Source organism: Prorops nasuta, unplaced genomic scaffold (genome assembly GCF_024137725.1).
Source record: "Prorops nasuta isolate Cenicafe-Biocafe unplaced genomic scaffold, Cenicafe_Pnas_1.2 PNAS00019, whole genome shotgun sequence".
Taxonomy (NCBI): domain Eukaryota; kingdom Metazoa; phylum Arthropoda; class Insecta; order Hymenoptera; family Bethylidae; genus Prorops; species Prorops nasuta.
The window spans coordinates 3,834,143-3,850,173 of NW_027116816.1; the positions used below are offsets into that span (position 1 = coordinate 3,834,143).

At 42.4% G+C, this 16,031-nt stretch overlaps 2 protein-coding genes across 2 annotated transcripts; both read left to right on the plus strand.

Annotated features, from left to right (window-relative positions):
- Positions 1–30: 30 nt before the first annotated feature.
- LOC136780605 (protein stoned-B-like) lies at positions 31–11,485 on the plus strand. The gene is given in 11 exon segments (XM_066739083.1): positions 31–283; positions 1,059–3,598; positions 3,601–4,778; positions 4,846–5,017; positions 5,091–5,793; positions 5,867–6,101; positions 6,176–6,344; positions 6,409–6,523; positions 6,618–6,936; positions 7,013–7,223; positions 7,312–11,485. Coding segments are annotated over 10 exon segments (5,754 nt in total). The 5' UTR covers positions 31–283; positions 1,059–1,091; the 3' UTR covers positions 7,457–11,485.
- A 2,359-nt stretch (positions 11,486–13,844) lies between these two features.
- On the plus strand, positions 13,845–16,030 carry mlt (tubulin folding cofactor E like protein mlt). The gene is made up of 6 exons (XM_066738847.1): positions 13,845–14,417; positions 14,491–14,928; positions 14,999–15,168; positions 15,303–15,411; positions 15,476–15,580; positions 15,881–16,030. The coding sequence occupies exons 1-6, from the start codon at positions 13,845–13,847 to the stop codon at positions 16,028–16,030; spliced, it is 1,545 nt and encodes a 514-aa protein (XP_066594944.1).
- The last annotated feature ends 1 nt before the right edge of the window (position 16,031 follows it).

Below are 16,031 nucleotides of genomic sequence, written 5' to 3' on the forward strand. Positions count from 1 at the left end.
ATATAGTACTACACGAAACCGTTTCGATTGGCCATTTCCGTTTCAAGCGTTCGATCGTCTTCGTTTCCGTTTCCTCGGTCGTCGTCGTGATTCGCCGACGCCCGCGCGCCTCGCGGTCGACACTTACGCCACCACCACCACCGGTGGCCTGGCTGGACTAGGAGGACGAAGGACGGCTGACGGGAACGGGAACGAGAATCGGGAAGGATAGGACGCACGTCAGAAATCGCTCTCAGAATGACGAGAAAGAAATCATACCAATGTGGCTGATGGGGCTAAAATTGTAAGTATCCTAACCACTCTACGTCGTATCTCTTTCTATCCCTCTCTCACATTTTCACTTGTCACAATCGTGCACCATCAATTTCCAATGCGCGAAGCTTGAGACGACAGTTCTTGCAGTAAATCTCTTTTTCCTTTTACCGTGACACCAGCCAATTGGAATTTCGGTGAAAGGTCGATAGGGTCGATAATAAAGTAATATGGTGGAGGGGTTGGGTGGAGGCTTGTGTTCTGTATAGGGGACAGTCAAATTAAGAAAGTACTAGTCAGATAGGCTCTGGCCTATCGATTATAGTTTTACGTGACGTAGAAGGTGCTGCTGCGATTAACACAGACTCTTTCACCGACAAATTATTCATCGGACGTTTTTTTATTTGAGTGAAAAACATAGAGAACCGGAGAAATGTGCACCTGTTCTTAAACCTCTTGATGAAATAATCCGCTTATACATTGTACGTACATAGTATATTAACCAATAATGTTTTTCAGAATGACAAAATAATAGAATTGCTGTTACTGACGATAAGAATAGAGAGTAGAGACTTGTTGTAGGGAGAATAACAGTTGGATACGGAAGGTACGGACATCGATCGTTCTCTCTTGGCAGTGATCCCCCACTATGCGTATAATAGTATGTAGTATGGTATATATACATAGACAAAGAGGCTAAGAAAACGTGAGCGTACGAAATTGAGTGGAATCGTTATCGAGATATATCTCTAGGAGAGGTTAGGAACGAACATTGAGAAATACATGAAGGTTATGTTATGTTTCAGAAGGCTCTTTCGTACGAGCGTAGGTTTTAGAGGATGCACAAGCTAAGCAAGGGTCTAAAAAAGAAGAAAAAGTCGAAGAAGGGCAAGAAAGGTGAGGAGGAAGAATTCGATCGGGAGGAGCTCGAACGTTATCGTCGCGAGCGGGCGGAAGCCCAGCAGAAAGCGGAAGAAGCTGGAGAATCAGGGGAGAGTGGGAGCAACGTTAAGAGCTGCAGTAACGGAAGTGCGAACGCCGGCTCCGACGAGTGGAAGAAATTCGAGGCCTTGACGGCCGGCGTCGATTCTATTCTAAAAAAGACCCAGGGTGATCTAGATCGTATCAAGAGCACCTCCTTCTTTCAGAGGAAGGTACCTTTCGACGAGGAGGAGGACAAAAGGAGGAGAGGCAAGAAGCTCCAGGAGGAGGAAGCGGCTTCGGCCGGCTCCGGCGATGACTCCACTGTCAAGAGGTGGGTCGGCTTCGACGATCAGGGTAATCCGGTTGAAGCCGTAGCTCCTACCGAGCAAAGAACCAAGAAACTGGTCAACGAGGATGGCTTTGTAGACATCCCGGATGATGAAGAGGAAGAGCCCGTAGATTCTGCTGACGAGGATATCTTCGACACGACTTATGTCGACGTCTTGAAGAACATCAACGTTGAATTAGCCTACATACCCGATAGTCCCACTGAGGAAGATCAGGGTGACGATCCGTTCGATACTTCGAATGCCGATAAGGTACTAAAGACCGTTGATAAGAAAGGCAAGAAGTTGGTCACTCTTGGAAACGCAGTCGAGGTGCTCTCAGGTAGGATAGACCATGTGAGCACTTGTCGACTCAGTAAATCTCCCGGAAGACCCAGAACGCAACAAGATTTGCTACTAGATGACTTTCAGGAGGTAGCGGAATCAGCGCCGATTGATGAAACGTGCGAAAAGACTCTGCTCGATGACGATACCGATCTTCCTGATGCTCCAACGTTAACTACCTTGGCCGAGGCCTCGTCTTCGCCTCCCATATCTCAGTCCAAACCCGAAGCACCTCTAGATATCTCAGAGTTCGACTTGCTCAACGATAAAACCTTCTTGCGTGAGATTCCAGATTTGGACGATACGGAAGACGGTGATCCGAGCTTGCGCATCGATCAAGATCAGGATCCATTCGCGTCGAAGGAGCCAGAGATCATCGACCCTGGAACCGAGATAGTCGAGGCTAGCTTCGAGGTAGCTACGTTCGTCGACGAGGAGGATCCCTTTGACACAGCCTTTGCCGAAAATATATTACCAGGAAAGGCTGAATTGAAATTTATTGAACGAGAGCTCGAGGATCTACCGTCGACGTCCCAAGTCTCGATATCTCTTACCGATCCAGCGGGTCTCAATAGGGACTACGAGACAGGATTGTTGAAGAGCATCGAGAAACCTAAGAAGGACTTGCTGGGTGGATCAGCGACGGATTTGTGCCAATTGGTAGATCAACCGATCGCACCGAAGGACGAGCTAACCTACGTCGATCCATTCGACACATCAGCAGTGGAAGATCTACCACCTGGCAAAGCCGAGTTGAAATTTTTGGAGAAGGAATTACTAGGCGAAGAGCAGCAAACTACGACGAACGACGAGTCCGACGACGATTTTGATCCTCGTCGCGAAGAAACGGAGGAAGTCGGTCGCGATTCTGCTCGAAAAGCATCGAGACCGGAAGCATTGGAATTAACTACTGGAAAGAACGTAGCCTTCGAGTTACCGACGCCTTCCAAGAAGCCAGATTTATTGGCAAGTACCGATGAAGAGAAAACTCTTCCGTCCAAACCATTGACACCTTATTATTCACAAAAATCTTTGGAAGAGGTTCTACCGTCACTCGAGGGCGACGAAGAGCAGGAGTACGAGAAGGAAGAAGAAGTGGAGGAAGCTGACGTTGATCCTTTTGATACAAGCTTCGTTGCTAAAGCTGCACCTGGAAAAACAGAACTAAAACTAATAGAATCGGAGCTACTCGACCCTGATAACGATTTCGATCCAAGGTGTGAAGAGGACAGTTCGAGGCCTCGAATCTTGGAACTGTCGGAAACAGTAGTAACGATCGTAAAGCAAGAGAGTTTGCTAGATGATGTGGAATCTACGAAGGTCGACGCTAAACCCCTTACACCAAAGCTAGAATCGACTCTAGAAGGAGAGATCAGTTACGCTGATCCATTCGACACATCAATAGCTTCAAATATTTTGCCAGGAAAGGCGGAATTGAAGTTACTGGAGAACGAGCTTCAACAAGTAACGGAGAGTACCATCCTCCCAACAAATCCCATCGATCTCATAATACAGAAACAAGATCCAGCTCCCCAACCGGAACTAAGCACAGATACGTCTAAAGAGACCAGGGACTTTTTGTGCTCGGACGATCAAGATCCTGGTGCCAAGGTTCTCACTCCGCTATACGATACAGATCTAGTGAACGCAAGTTCTGAAGATATAGATCCTTTCGACACCAGCTTTGCAGCCATAGGGCCCGGTAAAACCGAGTTAAAATTCTTAGAGTCCGAATTGATTGGTAAAAGAGACTTTTAAAAAATACAAAGATGGATTCCAAAAGTAGTAATCCATTTTTAATGGATGATTACGCCGAGGAGACCACACCTACAGCAGCACCCGCTGTGCCAGCAGCACCTGCAGCAGTGTCAAATCCATTCCTGCAGGAGCTGCCTGACGATACATTGGCGTCAGTGCCCCATGAAAATCCATTTCTGAACTTTGTGGCTGAACAACCATACGAGGTTGGTGCTCTCGATTCGACGACCAATCCTTTCGCTTCGTTTGCTTTGGATTCCGGCAATGATGCAGCAGCAGCAGCAGTACAAGAGCCAGAGGCAAGTTTCTTCGTTACGAGTGAAGAGACGAAGGATGTTCTCCCTGAGGAGCCTCCTGAAAAGGTCGCAGTTGTACCACCAACTAGGCCGCCGCCGCCTCCACCACCTCCCAGACCTCAACCACCTGCGAAGCCAACGAAGAATACCAAAGACTTGATACTGTCTGTAACTGGAGCTCTCGATGCCACGTCGAACCATCTCCTGGACCGTCTACAAGCTACCAGAACACCTAGTCCTACACTGATGCATTCGCCATCGCCCACGCCGGAGCACAGTTTTGCAGATCTTCTGGACGTTGAATCGAACGATGTGAACGATTTTCTGCCGGACGATAATAAGAACGCTACTACTGATATCCTAGATCTCTTTGATGCACCAAACACGGATGTCCCTTGCTCGAATACGCTTTTCGGTGGTCCTGTGATGGACGCACCTGCGGCTGAGCAAGAAAATCCTTTTGGCAGTATAGTCAACGAGGAAAGAGTGGTTACCGACCTTGAAGAAATAAAACCACAGATAGAAGCAGAAACAATTGTTCCCTCCTCGACGATAGATGCGCCTGACAGTGGGAAAGCACCATTATATTCTTCCTCGGAACCGCAACCGGAAACTGCGTCATTCTTCGCGATTCCGCAAGTGGCTGAGTCTCAAGCGACAGCCTTTAGCTCTGATCTGCTGGGAGATTTTCAAGGACCGGCCAATGACACCAGCCTAATTGCCGCTACGACCAAAGCTATCGAAAGTACCGGCGATGCTTTTGACGCTTTCGCCTCCAAGTTCGATAAAGCGGTCGAGCCTGAGGTCGTCGTTGGCGGTGATCCGTTTTTCGATGCTTTTGGTGGAGGTCAAACTGCTATGGACACTTCGAGCGATGGTATTTTGATATCAGTACTTATTTATCTCGACGTTTGTTCCTTTTCTATATTCCATTTTTATTGTAGTATGGGGCGATTCGTCGGCTGCTGGTTCGGATACAGCTGGACTATCAGGATTTGGTGAAACTGATGGTTTCGACTCGTTCCTCAGTATGACAGCACCACCGCAAGAACCCAAGGTCAAACGATCGGAATCCGCAGACTCGGACGAGGCCCCTGACTTTAGCGTCTTCATTAAGTTAATGTTGTTTCTAATAAGTAATGTTACTCTTGTTTCTTTGTTTTATTAAGTTTATTCGTTTGTCCATCAGGCCGAAAGAAGGGGATTATTTCCCGTCGCTGCAGGAAGGTGGGGCAGTTCCTACACTGGCTCCACCACCGAAGAGCCCCCAAAATAGCGCTTACGCCGATTCTTCACCAAGATTTAATCCCTTCGACAAGTCTGGATTCGCGCAAGATGCCGTTGTTCCTCCCAGTGAGGCTACAGCGCGTCCTGAAATGACCAGGACCGATACCCAGGAGACACCACCGACCCCGCTCTTCGACGACGACGTCAGTCAACCCCTTGAAGATTTTCCACGTATCACCTATACAGGTGATGGTTGGGAGATGCAGTTACGACAGCCTCATAAGAAGAAGATCACCGGTCAACGCTTTTGGAAGAAAATTTTTCTCAAACTCGTTTATCAGGGCGACAGTCCTGTTTTGCAACTGTTCAATAAGAAGGATGACAAGGATCCTTTTCAAGAATTACCGTTACTCGTTTGTTACTCCGTATCCGATATCGGTGCTCAACACTTGGATCAGTATGGGAAAATATTCACAGTCAAATTGCAGTATATATTTTACAAGGAGCGACCGGGCGTTCGTCCTGGCCAGGTGACGAAAGCTGAAAGGATAACCAATAAACTCAGTCAATTTGCCGCATATGCTATTCAAGGGGATTATCAGGGGGTAAAGGAGTTTGGCAGCGATCTGAAAAAATTAGGACTGCCGGTCGAACACGCGCCCCAGGTAGTATACAGTGTGCACGTGTATACTCTCGTTCTCCACCGATTCCAATTCTTTTCCCACCGTCTTTTCTCAGATTTCCGAGCTTTTGAAACTGGGTTCCCAATGCTACGAAGATCTCAAGCAATTTTCCTGCGCGATTGAAGAAGCTCTATTCAGGATAGCGGCCCAACGAGATCGAGCACTAAATTATAAAATGGAAGAAGTACAGATTACTGTGGTGGATGAATTGTACGTGGAACAGACAGCCGAGGGAATCGTCGAGAGACAAATTGCAAGAGTTAGATTGTTCTTCTTGGGTTTTCTCACTGGTAGGAGAGTCACTTTCATACTTTCTTTGTTCATTATTTCGTTTGACTAATTCGTTTAATGAACATTTTTAAAGGAATGCCGGATGTCGAATTGGGAATAAACGATATGTGGCGCCAAGGGAAAGAAGTCGTAGGCAGGCATGATATTATTCCAGTTGTCACCGAGGAGTGGATTCGTCTTGAAAACGTAGAATTCCATTCTTGCGTTCAACAGGATGAATATGAAAAGACCAGAATAATAAAGTATGTAATTATAAAAAGCTTCCTGTGATATACTTTACTCTATCCTATACTTTTTATTTTTAAGGTTCAAACCTCCCGATGCATGTTACATTGAGTTAATGAGATTCAGAGTGAGGCCACCGAAAAATAGGGAGTTGCCACTTCAGCTAAAAGCTGTAATGTGCGTCACTGGTAACAAGGCAAGTCTCTAAATTTTGTTCTTTTAATCGACTAGCATCAACGACGTAAAGACATTGAGGAATGGAACGATTCACCAAATTCAATTGGTTTTAGGTTGAGTTGAAGGCAGACATCTTGGTGCCAGGATTTGCGTCGAGAAAGCTTGGACAGGTACCATGCGAGGACGTTATGGTTCGGTTTCCAATTCCGGAATGCTGGATCTATCTGTTCAGAGTAGAGAAACACTTCAGGTATGGCTCAGTTAAATCTGCTCATAGACGGACTGGAAAGATCAAAGGAATCGAGAGATTCCTCGGCGCAGTAGACACATTGGAGCCTCAACTGATGGAAGTCACGTCAGGTCAAGCTAAGTACGAGCATCATCACCACGCTATTGTTTGGAGAATGCCTAGATTACCTAAAGAGGGTCAAGGTACACAAGCTTCATCAGTGTGCTATTGAACCAACAAAAAAACACAAACGTATCATCAAATTATAATTTTCTTCAGGTGCATACACCACGCATCAAATGGTCTGCCGGCTGGCACTCACCTCATACGATCAAATACCTGAAAATTTAGCGGAGTATTGCTACGTTGAATTTACCATGCCAGCTACGCAAGTCTCCCATACCACTGCGAGAAGCGTAAGCCTGCAAAATAGCGATAGCGACGCACCACCGGAGAAATACGTACGCAATTTGTCGCGTCACGAGTACAGGTACGTTTGATCGTGTTTCTCGGCTAATGATCTGTGAGCATACTTGTAAGACAAAAGAAAAAAATGCATTCGCAATTGTTGTTTCAAGGGTGGGGATCGAGCATACAAAAGGCGAGGGACCAGGGGCTTATGTGACTGCGACAATATCGAAGAAAATTCCAGAAGCAACGCCGGAAGCCCACAGCGAAATTCCAGAAGCGCCGGCAGAATCTGATTCGGACTCTTCGGAGTGAACGGAATTCCGTGTTTTACTTTTGCCTTTACAAGGTAGTACAACTATCGAAATAAGTGCGTAGAACTAACAAAGACAAAAAACATACAGGCAAACACTTGAACAATATAATATAAATATATATATCTGATACCTGAAGAAACTGTAAAATGTCAAGCAACACGGTTAAACTTAAATTACCATATCTAGTTGCCGTAAGCTCCTATTGTTTATCGTGAGCTTCTTAATGGTTATAAACTCGTTGAATTAAAGCAAAGTGTTCCACTCAACAATTGAAAATATATATTTATGCTTGAGAAATTTGAAAACCAGAGAAAGCATGAAATTCATTTAAGGTATTAAGAAGTTTTTGCTCGAAGGCATTGTTAACGATCAGACAAAATCTCATGGAACACTTTGCACAAATACATGCTATTCTGCAGTAATCAGTAGATATAACGGGTAAGATAGGTTGTATGTATGTGAGAAAAAATAACAAAAAAAGATTATACTAGTGATAATACCTAATAATTGGTAAGAAAGGACAATACTGCTTTACTTTTGAGTTTAGCTTAAACACACTAGTCGTAGTGCATTCGTGACGAAAGGCTTTCATGCATCAAATACTACGACGAGTATACGAAGTATACCACTAATAATTAGAAAAAAAGGAGCTCTGATAAATACAATAAAACGAAAAGAACCACAAGTAAGATTGCCAGTTTTGAAGATTACTATTTTAATATTAGCACAGAAATGCAATATTCTATATTAATTAGATTTCGAGAGTTACAAGCCTATTTTTCAACAAAAATAACACTAATAATAGTATCTATCACGATCAGACGACAATCTCTCGTTATATTGTTGCAAATACTAGTCTGTTTCAAAAATAGTACACGCATATCTGATTGTTTAAGCTTGAAGATATCTACGAGATGTTATTTAGACAATGTTGTTCCTAGTCCAATAGTTAGCCATAAAAGCGAATCTTATCGGTACGTTAATGGTAGTTGTATTGGTCCAAAGATATATAATACTCTATATATATACATATACTATGCTATACTAAATTAGAGCATCAAGAGCAAGGTGGACAATGGAATTAGGAAGAGGGGGGGGGGGGGAGGGGGGAAGAAAAAGGAGAAAATAGAAGCATGCCTGAGTAGTGTATGTATGTGTGTGTATATGCGCGTGTGAGTGGAAGGGAGGTTGCAGTCCACACTACCATATGTAGCAATATAGTACATACACATCATGAAGTTTGCACAGTGAGAGCGCATCGAGGAAGCATTTTTTCTAGAAAATAAGTTTTCATTGTTTGTTCTCAATTAATCCTCAGCAGAATTGGCAAATGCCAATAATTCGCTGTTCAACAGCTGTACCAAAGATTAATCTTAAGAATTTCTTATCAAAGCTATTGTAAAAACCTTCTTGCAATTGTTGTTACCAATGAAAAATCTAGTCTTCAAGTTTATATAATAATATGTTTAAATATTATAAACTCTTAAGATTCATTTTAAGAATGCAGTGCGTAAGTTTCCTTCGAGTGATTTTCTCTTTCGTTCGAGCATTTTCTCCTGCAAAGGAAGTCAGAAGAGTCGAATCTAGTCATTAGCATTTAAGAAAATTTTACGACAAATGTATAGTGTGACAATTATTGGCTACTTGCTGGTCGATATAATGATTAAACAGAAGGAAAGAAATAATGATAATGAAATAAAATGTAATTTAACAATGTTACTTCATTATTATTGATTTTCATCATAAATTGTAAGGATCTATGGCATTAAGCCATTTATATTTATACATACTAATGTATTATGTACATCGTAAGAATGTATTCTGAAGAGAATAGAATCTATTATACATTATTAATTATAGATGATTGTCGTTCTGATCGAAGGTATGAAAAGCGCGCTTCGCTTGTTACAAACGAGTAATTTAGTTTTGGAGAGATAATTGTTATCCGTAATGATAAGAGCTAAAAGAATTCTCTTCTTCCACTTGTAGTATCTTTCTCAATATCGCACTGATGCATGGCAAAGCCTTTCAGAACTGCGATGCTGACCTTTCTATTTACGTTTCTACCTTTAAAACGAAAACCTCTTCCCTGCACTAGACTCGCGTTAATTGACGGGAGCTCGTGTCGAGAAGTAAATTTCCAGCTCGTGATCTCAAATATGCATAAGCAATTACGACCGCGCGTGGTCGTGGATAACCAGAACGACGCTGTCTATTATTGATTAAAAAAAGGCAAAAAGAAATAATAAGAAACAGCTATAATATGCATGAATAGAAATTAGTGAAAATATTTAGGGAATAATACTTGCACGAAGATCTAATAAGAGATTTTTTTTTCGTTTACGACCATGTCGTTCATTTCTTCCGTAATCGATAACATATATCGCTCACTAATATTATCCTGCTTGCTCAATGGCTTATAAATTGTACAAATATAAAGTTCATTGGTAAATCCCAAATCAATATTATCTGATTTATCATTGCAAAATATAATATGCAATACTTTTTTTTGTTTCTCGGTTTTTAAACATTGCTCTAAATAAATGTAACATGTGTATAGTATACATATATTTACACATATGCGATATACATAAATGTATAATAGTATACATATTAATGAACAAGAAAGTACCGATAAGCCTTTGATGATCTTAAATCATGTAAGTTTTGTCACATATCGATTTATGAGACAAACAAATTAATTCTGGTAAAGTTGGACAATTATTGCTTATCAAGAAGGGGAAGAGAGGGGGGGAGGATTGTCTAACTGGTATACCATATGTTTTAATGACATGGCGTAATTGAGTGCTTATAATACACTATATAGTATACATAAAATTTCCATCTTAACCGTGTGAGTGAATATTGGTGTGGCTCAATGTAACGCAAAGATTTAAGTAACGTAGTGTACTATACATGTAGTGTATTTTTCTGTGCAAATTAATAGTGAACGTAGAGACGAAGCAGAGATTGAATCCTATATTGACTTGTCTTATTTTGTCCGCTGCTATTTGGACGAGCAGGACAGCGTATCAATATGCATTAGAATTCACAAGAGAAACGCATAAAATCCTGAGCAAATACATGAACGCGAGACCTGTATATGTACTACAACCGAATGTATAATTATATGTACTAGGTTTAACATTAATTGTAATTAATTAACGAAACTGTATCATGAGACGTGTAAGGATTAACTTGTACTAAAAAGTTGTTGTGCGTCTGTATTATAAAGTGCAATGAATTGAATTTCAGAATGAGGCAACAAAAAGAGAGCGAGTGTAATAGATCGTGTTAGCCACTGGCGTCATCGATAAATAATATAAAATTGTTTAAAAGATGATGTAAAACAGGATTAAGAATTTCATCGTTGGTTTGCATACCCTAATCCACTGTACAGTGTACACTATTTCTCATTTTATCTCAAAAACATTCCTACCCCCTTCTGCATCCTCTTTTCCACGCTATATAAGCCTTCGATTTATGTCGATAATTTTCTTAGTTTTGCCTGCTATTGACTAACTTCAAGCTTTCAAAATCCATCAAAATGTGTCAAAATTAGATGAAAGAAAATTTCCTCAGTTTTACTCCTTTTTAAAAAATTTCTTATACCGCTCCCGAATGTTTCTCGCGTTAACTTTTCATACCGCACGTGAACAAAGAGTAAGAAAGGTGGCATGAATCTTGCAATTGTATTAGAGAGAGGCGCAGCGTCAAGTGCATGGCTTCTGCTTTAAACGATGGTAGGTATTACAATGTATAATTAGTATAAGCATGATTTCAAAGTGTGACTTTGAGGATCTACCATTCTTTGCTTTATGTGCGTACCAGTTGTACTACTCCCTGCACTCCGTAACTCATCATTACTCGACCTACTCGACCTCGACAAAATATATTATGCTTTTGCTGTCCAGCGTCATGCTAGTGTTGTTTTCTGCACCCATGTTATACGAAAAGTTCTAACCTAAGAGTTATATATTTGCTGCGTGTTGCATTCTGATGATTTTAATATATGATGCTACCATATACATAATAATAATAGAACGGCTTTGCTCTTGCTTCTACTTATTTAAACTTGCCTTAGCTCAATTTTCTCTATATTTACAGCAGAGAATCACTCTCTCTCTCTCTTTCTTTCCCTCTCTTGTTCACCCTACCGTGCTTCGTACCCCACTCCGATGTCTCTTTACCCCTACCACTTCTACAATGCACAGTGCGCACACCTACCATGATATATGGTCGTGACAGAGCAGCCTGCCTGCAGCGGAGCAGAGCAGCTCAGCTGTTTCTGTTTACTAAACAAAGGAGTCTGTACAGAGTGTACTGTCGCTGATACTGTGGTCTGTGGGTACTGTGGTACTGTGTTGCCTCTTGACTCTTGGATCCTGACCAGTTGGTTGCTTGCATCGCTTGCATCGCAAAAGTGCAGTGTGTAGCACAACTAGCAACTATTCAGCAGAGCAGACTTAGGTTCCTGGCTGCTGGCTGGCATTGGTGCATTGGTGTGTTGGCCTAGCTCTTGCTGTACTGCTCCGTTTCCAAAGCAAGCATAGAGCGCGACGCAACGTGAAGAAATAGATAACAAGGAAAAGTGAAGGCAGTCAAAGTTTTATGATTTTTCATCTTGTTAACCCGATTCTCGCGATTGCCTAGTGTACGTCATAGTATAGTAGGAGGAATAACAGTGCATCACTCCATAACTTTAAGACGGAGAAGGGAAAATCATACAGCTAATCGAGAAAATCGTGAGTAGCCCAAAATAAATCCACGGCCACATAAGAGAGACTTGTCAAGCTCTAACTCGACCTTGGCATCTTTTTCATTTTCCTTTCCCTTTTCCCTTCTGCCTATTACGCCTATTCCTCTTCCTGAAAACCTTACGATTCAATGTATACAACGTCAACAATGATCGATAAGCAAACACTGCGCTTTTAATTTTCTTCAAATCTTCCTCATTCGTTTACACAGTATTTTCTACCAATCGCAGTGTATATGCGAAAAGTGTTATTTTGTACGTGTTACGCCTTATTTGTCGTACACATAATCATGGATACGGGAGAGAAAAGTCTGTTGCAACCGTACCATCTATGTGTGTATACATATAAACATATGCAATTATATTCACGTTCCACGAGTTTACTCTCTACGACTAATATTCTTGGCAGCGACGCAATCAAAACTCGTTGCTATATTAGAAAATTCAACGTCTCCCTAGAAATGTTTTAGCTCCCGTGAAAGTCATAGAATATTATGCAAATTTCAATTTAAAAATCGGAAAGTCATTATTTTTCCTTCGTCTTCGTTTGGAAATCTTTTGAAAAGGTAGATTTCCAAGGTTTAATCGTACATACCAAGTAAAGAGCATGAAATGGGACTGGGGGACAGGCTCGTGAAAAGAACAAAGAATCGACTAACATGTAGCGACCGCGGGAGCAGAGGTGGAAAAAGGTAAGAGGAGGGGGCGTAGTGGAAGGGGGAGAGGGGAGTACAGCCATACGGGGAACTGGGCTTACATTTCAAGCGACTAAAGAAAAATAAAAACAAGAGAAAGAAAAAGAGTAGAGTTATTGCTGCCTGAAAGAAACTGCTCGCGTTTTTCAGTGAATGATCAAATAAAAGTAAGACCTGACATTTCCAGGGATAGTACCGATCAAGCCAAAGCACGCGCGCGAATACTACCGAGCTTTCGTAACCCGTATTGTATACATTATATATATTTAGCAAATTAGAGCACCGACGACGCCTCCTAGCAGAGCGTCACGTAACTCGAAACGGATAGCTTTGACACTAAAATTAAAAATTTTCTAACGTACTTGTCCGGTTGTTTCTACGCGCTATCAGTGATGACAGTTGGATCTTTGATCGATTTCTAATCTATTGCGCAAGATTATCAGCTAGGACGATGTTTGAAAGCTATCCGTAGTAGTAGACACATTTGGTTGAGCGCGGAACGGAGAAAGTTAATTTCGCGAGGGCCGTTGAACCGATATCTCGCGGTTACGTGGAAGAGGGAGGGGGAAAGAGTGGGAGGGGGGAGAGTGCGCTCGTAACGTCAGCTGTATAGGCTTGCATCTATGTGTACTATACGTGACTAGATGCAAGAGAGGAAAAGGAAAAGGAAACCGCGTGGATAGAGGGAGAGAAAAGGAAAACCGGACCAGGTAAACGCGCGACGCAAAAAGACAATAGTGGCTCGACCTTAGCGCGCGCGGTTATGGTTAAACGGGAGACCCTATAAGCCGCTCATCTCAAAGATTTTCCTCATCCATAGCTCTTAAGCCAACAACAATAATTCTCTTAATTTACCAATCTCTTATTTTCTAGCTCGGAATGCAATAAAAGCGTGAAAAATAGAGAAGGAGAGAGAGAGAGAGAGAGAGAGAGAGATGCCGTCCTTACTGGAAGCCCTTGAGCTCAAGTATGGGAGCTCCATCGGCGATTGTTCATTGACCGACGAGGAGACCGAGTCAACGTCACCCAAAGCAGCGCTCTCGGTTAGCATCTTTGTACCAAAAAAATCACCACGGCACACAGTACCGGCGCTTCTTGTCCTGCAAGATTGTGACATAGAGTCAGCCGGCCACGATGACGAAAAGCTCAGGAGCAAATGTAAAAACGTCGAGGAGCTAGATCTGGCTCAAAATAAATTATCCCAGTGGGACGAGGTTTTCGGCATTCTGCAACACATGCCAAAAATCAAATTTCTCAATTTGAGCTTTAATTGTTTGGCCGATGGCCTGCAGACCAAACACGGTAATTATGACCACCTGAAGAATTTGGTTCTCAATGGTACCAGGGTATCCTGGTCCACCGTTCAAGGTCTCATTAGGCTGCTGAGGAACTTGGAGGAGCTACACCTGTCCTTGAACGAGTACAAAACCGTTGACCTCCAGCACGAGAGAACGGAGAACGTGAACGTGTCCTTGAGGAAGCTGCACTTCACTGGAAATCCGGTTGAGGTTTGTTCAGCACGTGCAATAACGATTCCACTCCTTCTTTCGAGTCCATGACACTCCTCTTGACTGATTTCAGTGCTGGACCGAGATCACCAAATTGGGCTACGCCTTTCCAAGCTTGGAGAGCCTCGTTTTAGCGGAATGTCCCATCAGATCTTTGTCACTGGTGGAAAATAGAAGTACACGTGGAGAGTTTGATAAGGAAACCTTGAAAGAGCTGCAAATCACTCGTATCGATAATGAGTACGAGATCTTATTGGATAATGACGAGGATAGGGAGCCTGATAGTGACGCAGACAAGAAGAGAACAGCCGGCGTAAAAGTTAATTACGATAGATCGGAATCCGAGTCAGAGTCCAGTGGGATTAGTATCCAGTCGTCTCATGATCCTTTTAGAATGCTGAGGTTTCTCAACGTTAATGGTACACTTTTGTCTACCTGGGACGATGTGGAACGTTTGTCTCGATTTCCAGCCTTAAAATCTCTGAGAATTCAGGGATGCCCGCTTTTTGAGGTATGCTAGGTCTCTTTTGCTGTAAGATTTATCATGAGAATTATTAATTTTGCTCCTGCCCCGATTCCAGAGTCCCAGGGAGTATACGGAGCACGAGAGAAGGCAGCTGTTGATAGCCAGACTGCCAAATGTGGAAACGTTGAATGGTGGTGGTGTAATTTCGTCGGAAGAGCGCGAGGATGCCGAAAGGGCGTTTATTAGGTATTACATGGATAAACCGGAAGCGGACAGACCGGAAAGGTAAACTTTGTTTGCGTATACCATTATAGAGTAGCTGCGTTTGGCCAATCTCCTCCTCTATATTCTCTGCAGTTATTCTCGTTTCAAGGCTAGCGTCCAGGAAGCACCATCTGACCCTGTTTTTCGCTTTTCAGGTATTCCGAGCTCGTAGCTATTCATGGAAAACTCGATCCCCTCGTGCACGTCGATCTCACACCGGAAAAGCGAGTCAAGGTTACCTTCACCTATGGAGATCTCGTTGAGGTAACTAATCTCCATTACCCTCATTGGTATCCTTTATTTAAGTATTTTTTTTTTCATATTTCAGGTACGATCGGTAGATGTTTACAGAACCGTATTTGAATTAAAAACCAAATTAGAAACAATGGTGAAGATTCCAGCGAATAAAATGAGACTCTTCTACGTGGATCAGGTCCGTAATTCTTATCTACCTCTATTAAACCAATCATGCTTTTTTGCAGAATTTTGCGCTTCTTAAGCTTCAGCGGCGCACTGAAACCGACGAAAAATCGTTATAAGACAAATTAGACAGATAAAGAGAGACAAGATCCTTTCCCTTCCTCTTAAAATTCCACTCTCAAAAACCTATAATTTTATCAAAGGTATTCGCGGTAACTTGCTAATGCACAGCTCTTTATTTAATTTGCTTCATGAAAAAGCAAAAGAAGAAGAGGAAAAAGAAACTCATTTTTCTTTGCTTTTTAATTTTCAGGTGATGAAAGCCACGTATGGACCTGAAGAGATGTTATATCCAAGTAAACAATTATATCGGTACAATATTCGAAACGGCGACGAAATAATCATTGATAGCAAATTAAATCGCTGCGCTTCTTCGTCCAGCAATTCTTCCATTCGATCCTGAA

What these genes read in the sequence shown, in the direction of transcription:
- mlt (XM_066738847.1), top strand. Translation starts at nt 13,845, where the DNA reads ATGCCGTCCTTACTGGAAGCCCTTGAGCTCAAGTATGGGAGCTCCATC. An exon ending in TCACTGGAAATCCGGTTGAG is followed by an intron (nt 14,418 to 14,490) that starts GTTTGTTCAGCA and finishes GACTGATTTCAG; the next exon opens with TGCTGGACCGAGATCACCAA. An exon ending in CCTATGGAGATCTCGTTGAG is followed by an intron (nt 15,412 to 15,475) that starts GTAACTAATCTC and finishes TTCATATTTCAG; the next exon opens with GTACGATCGGTAGATGTTTA.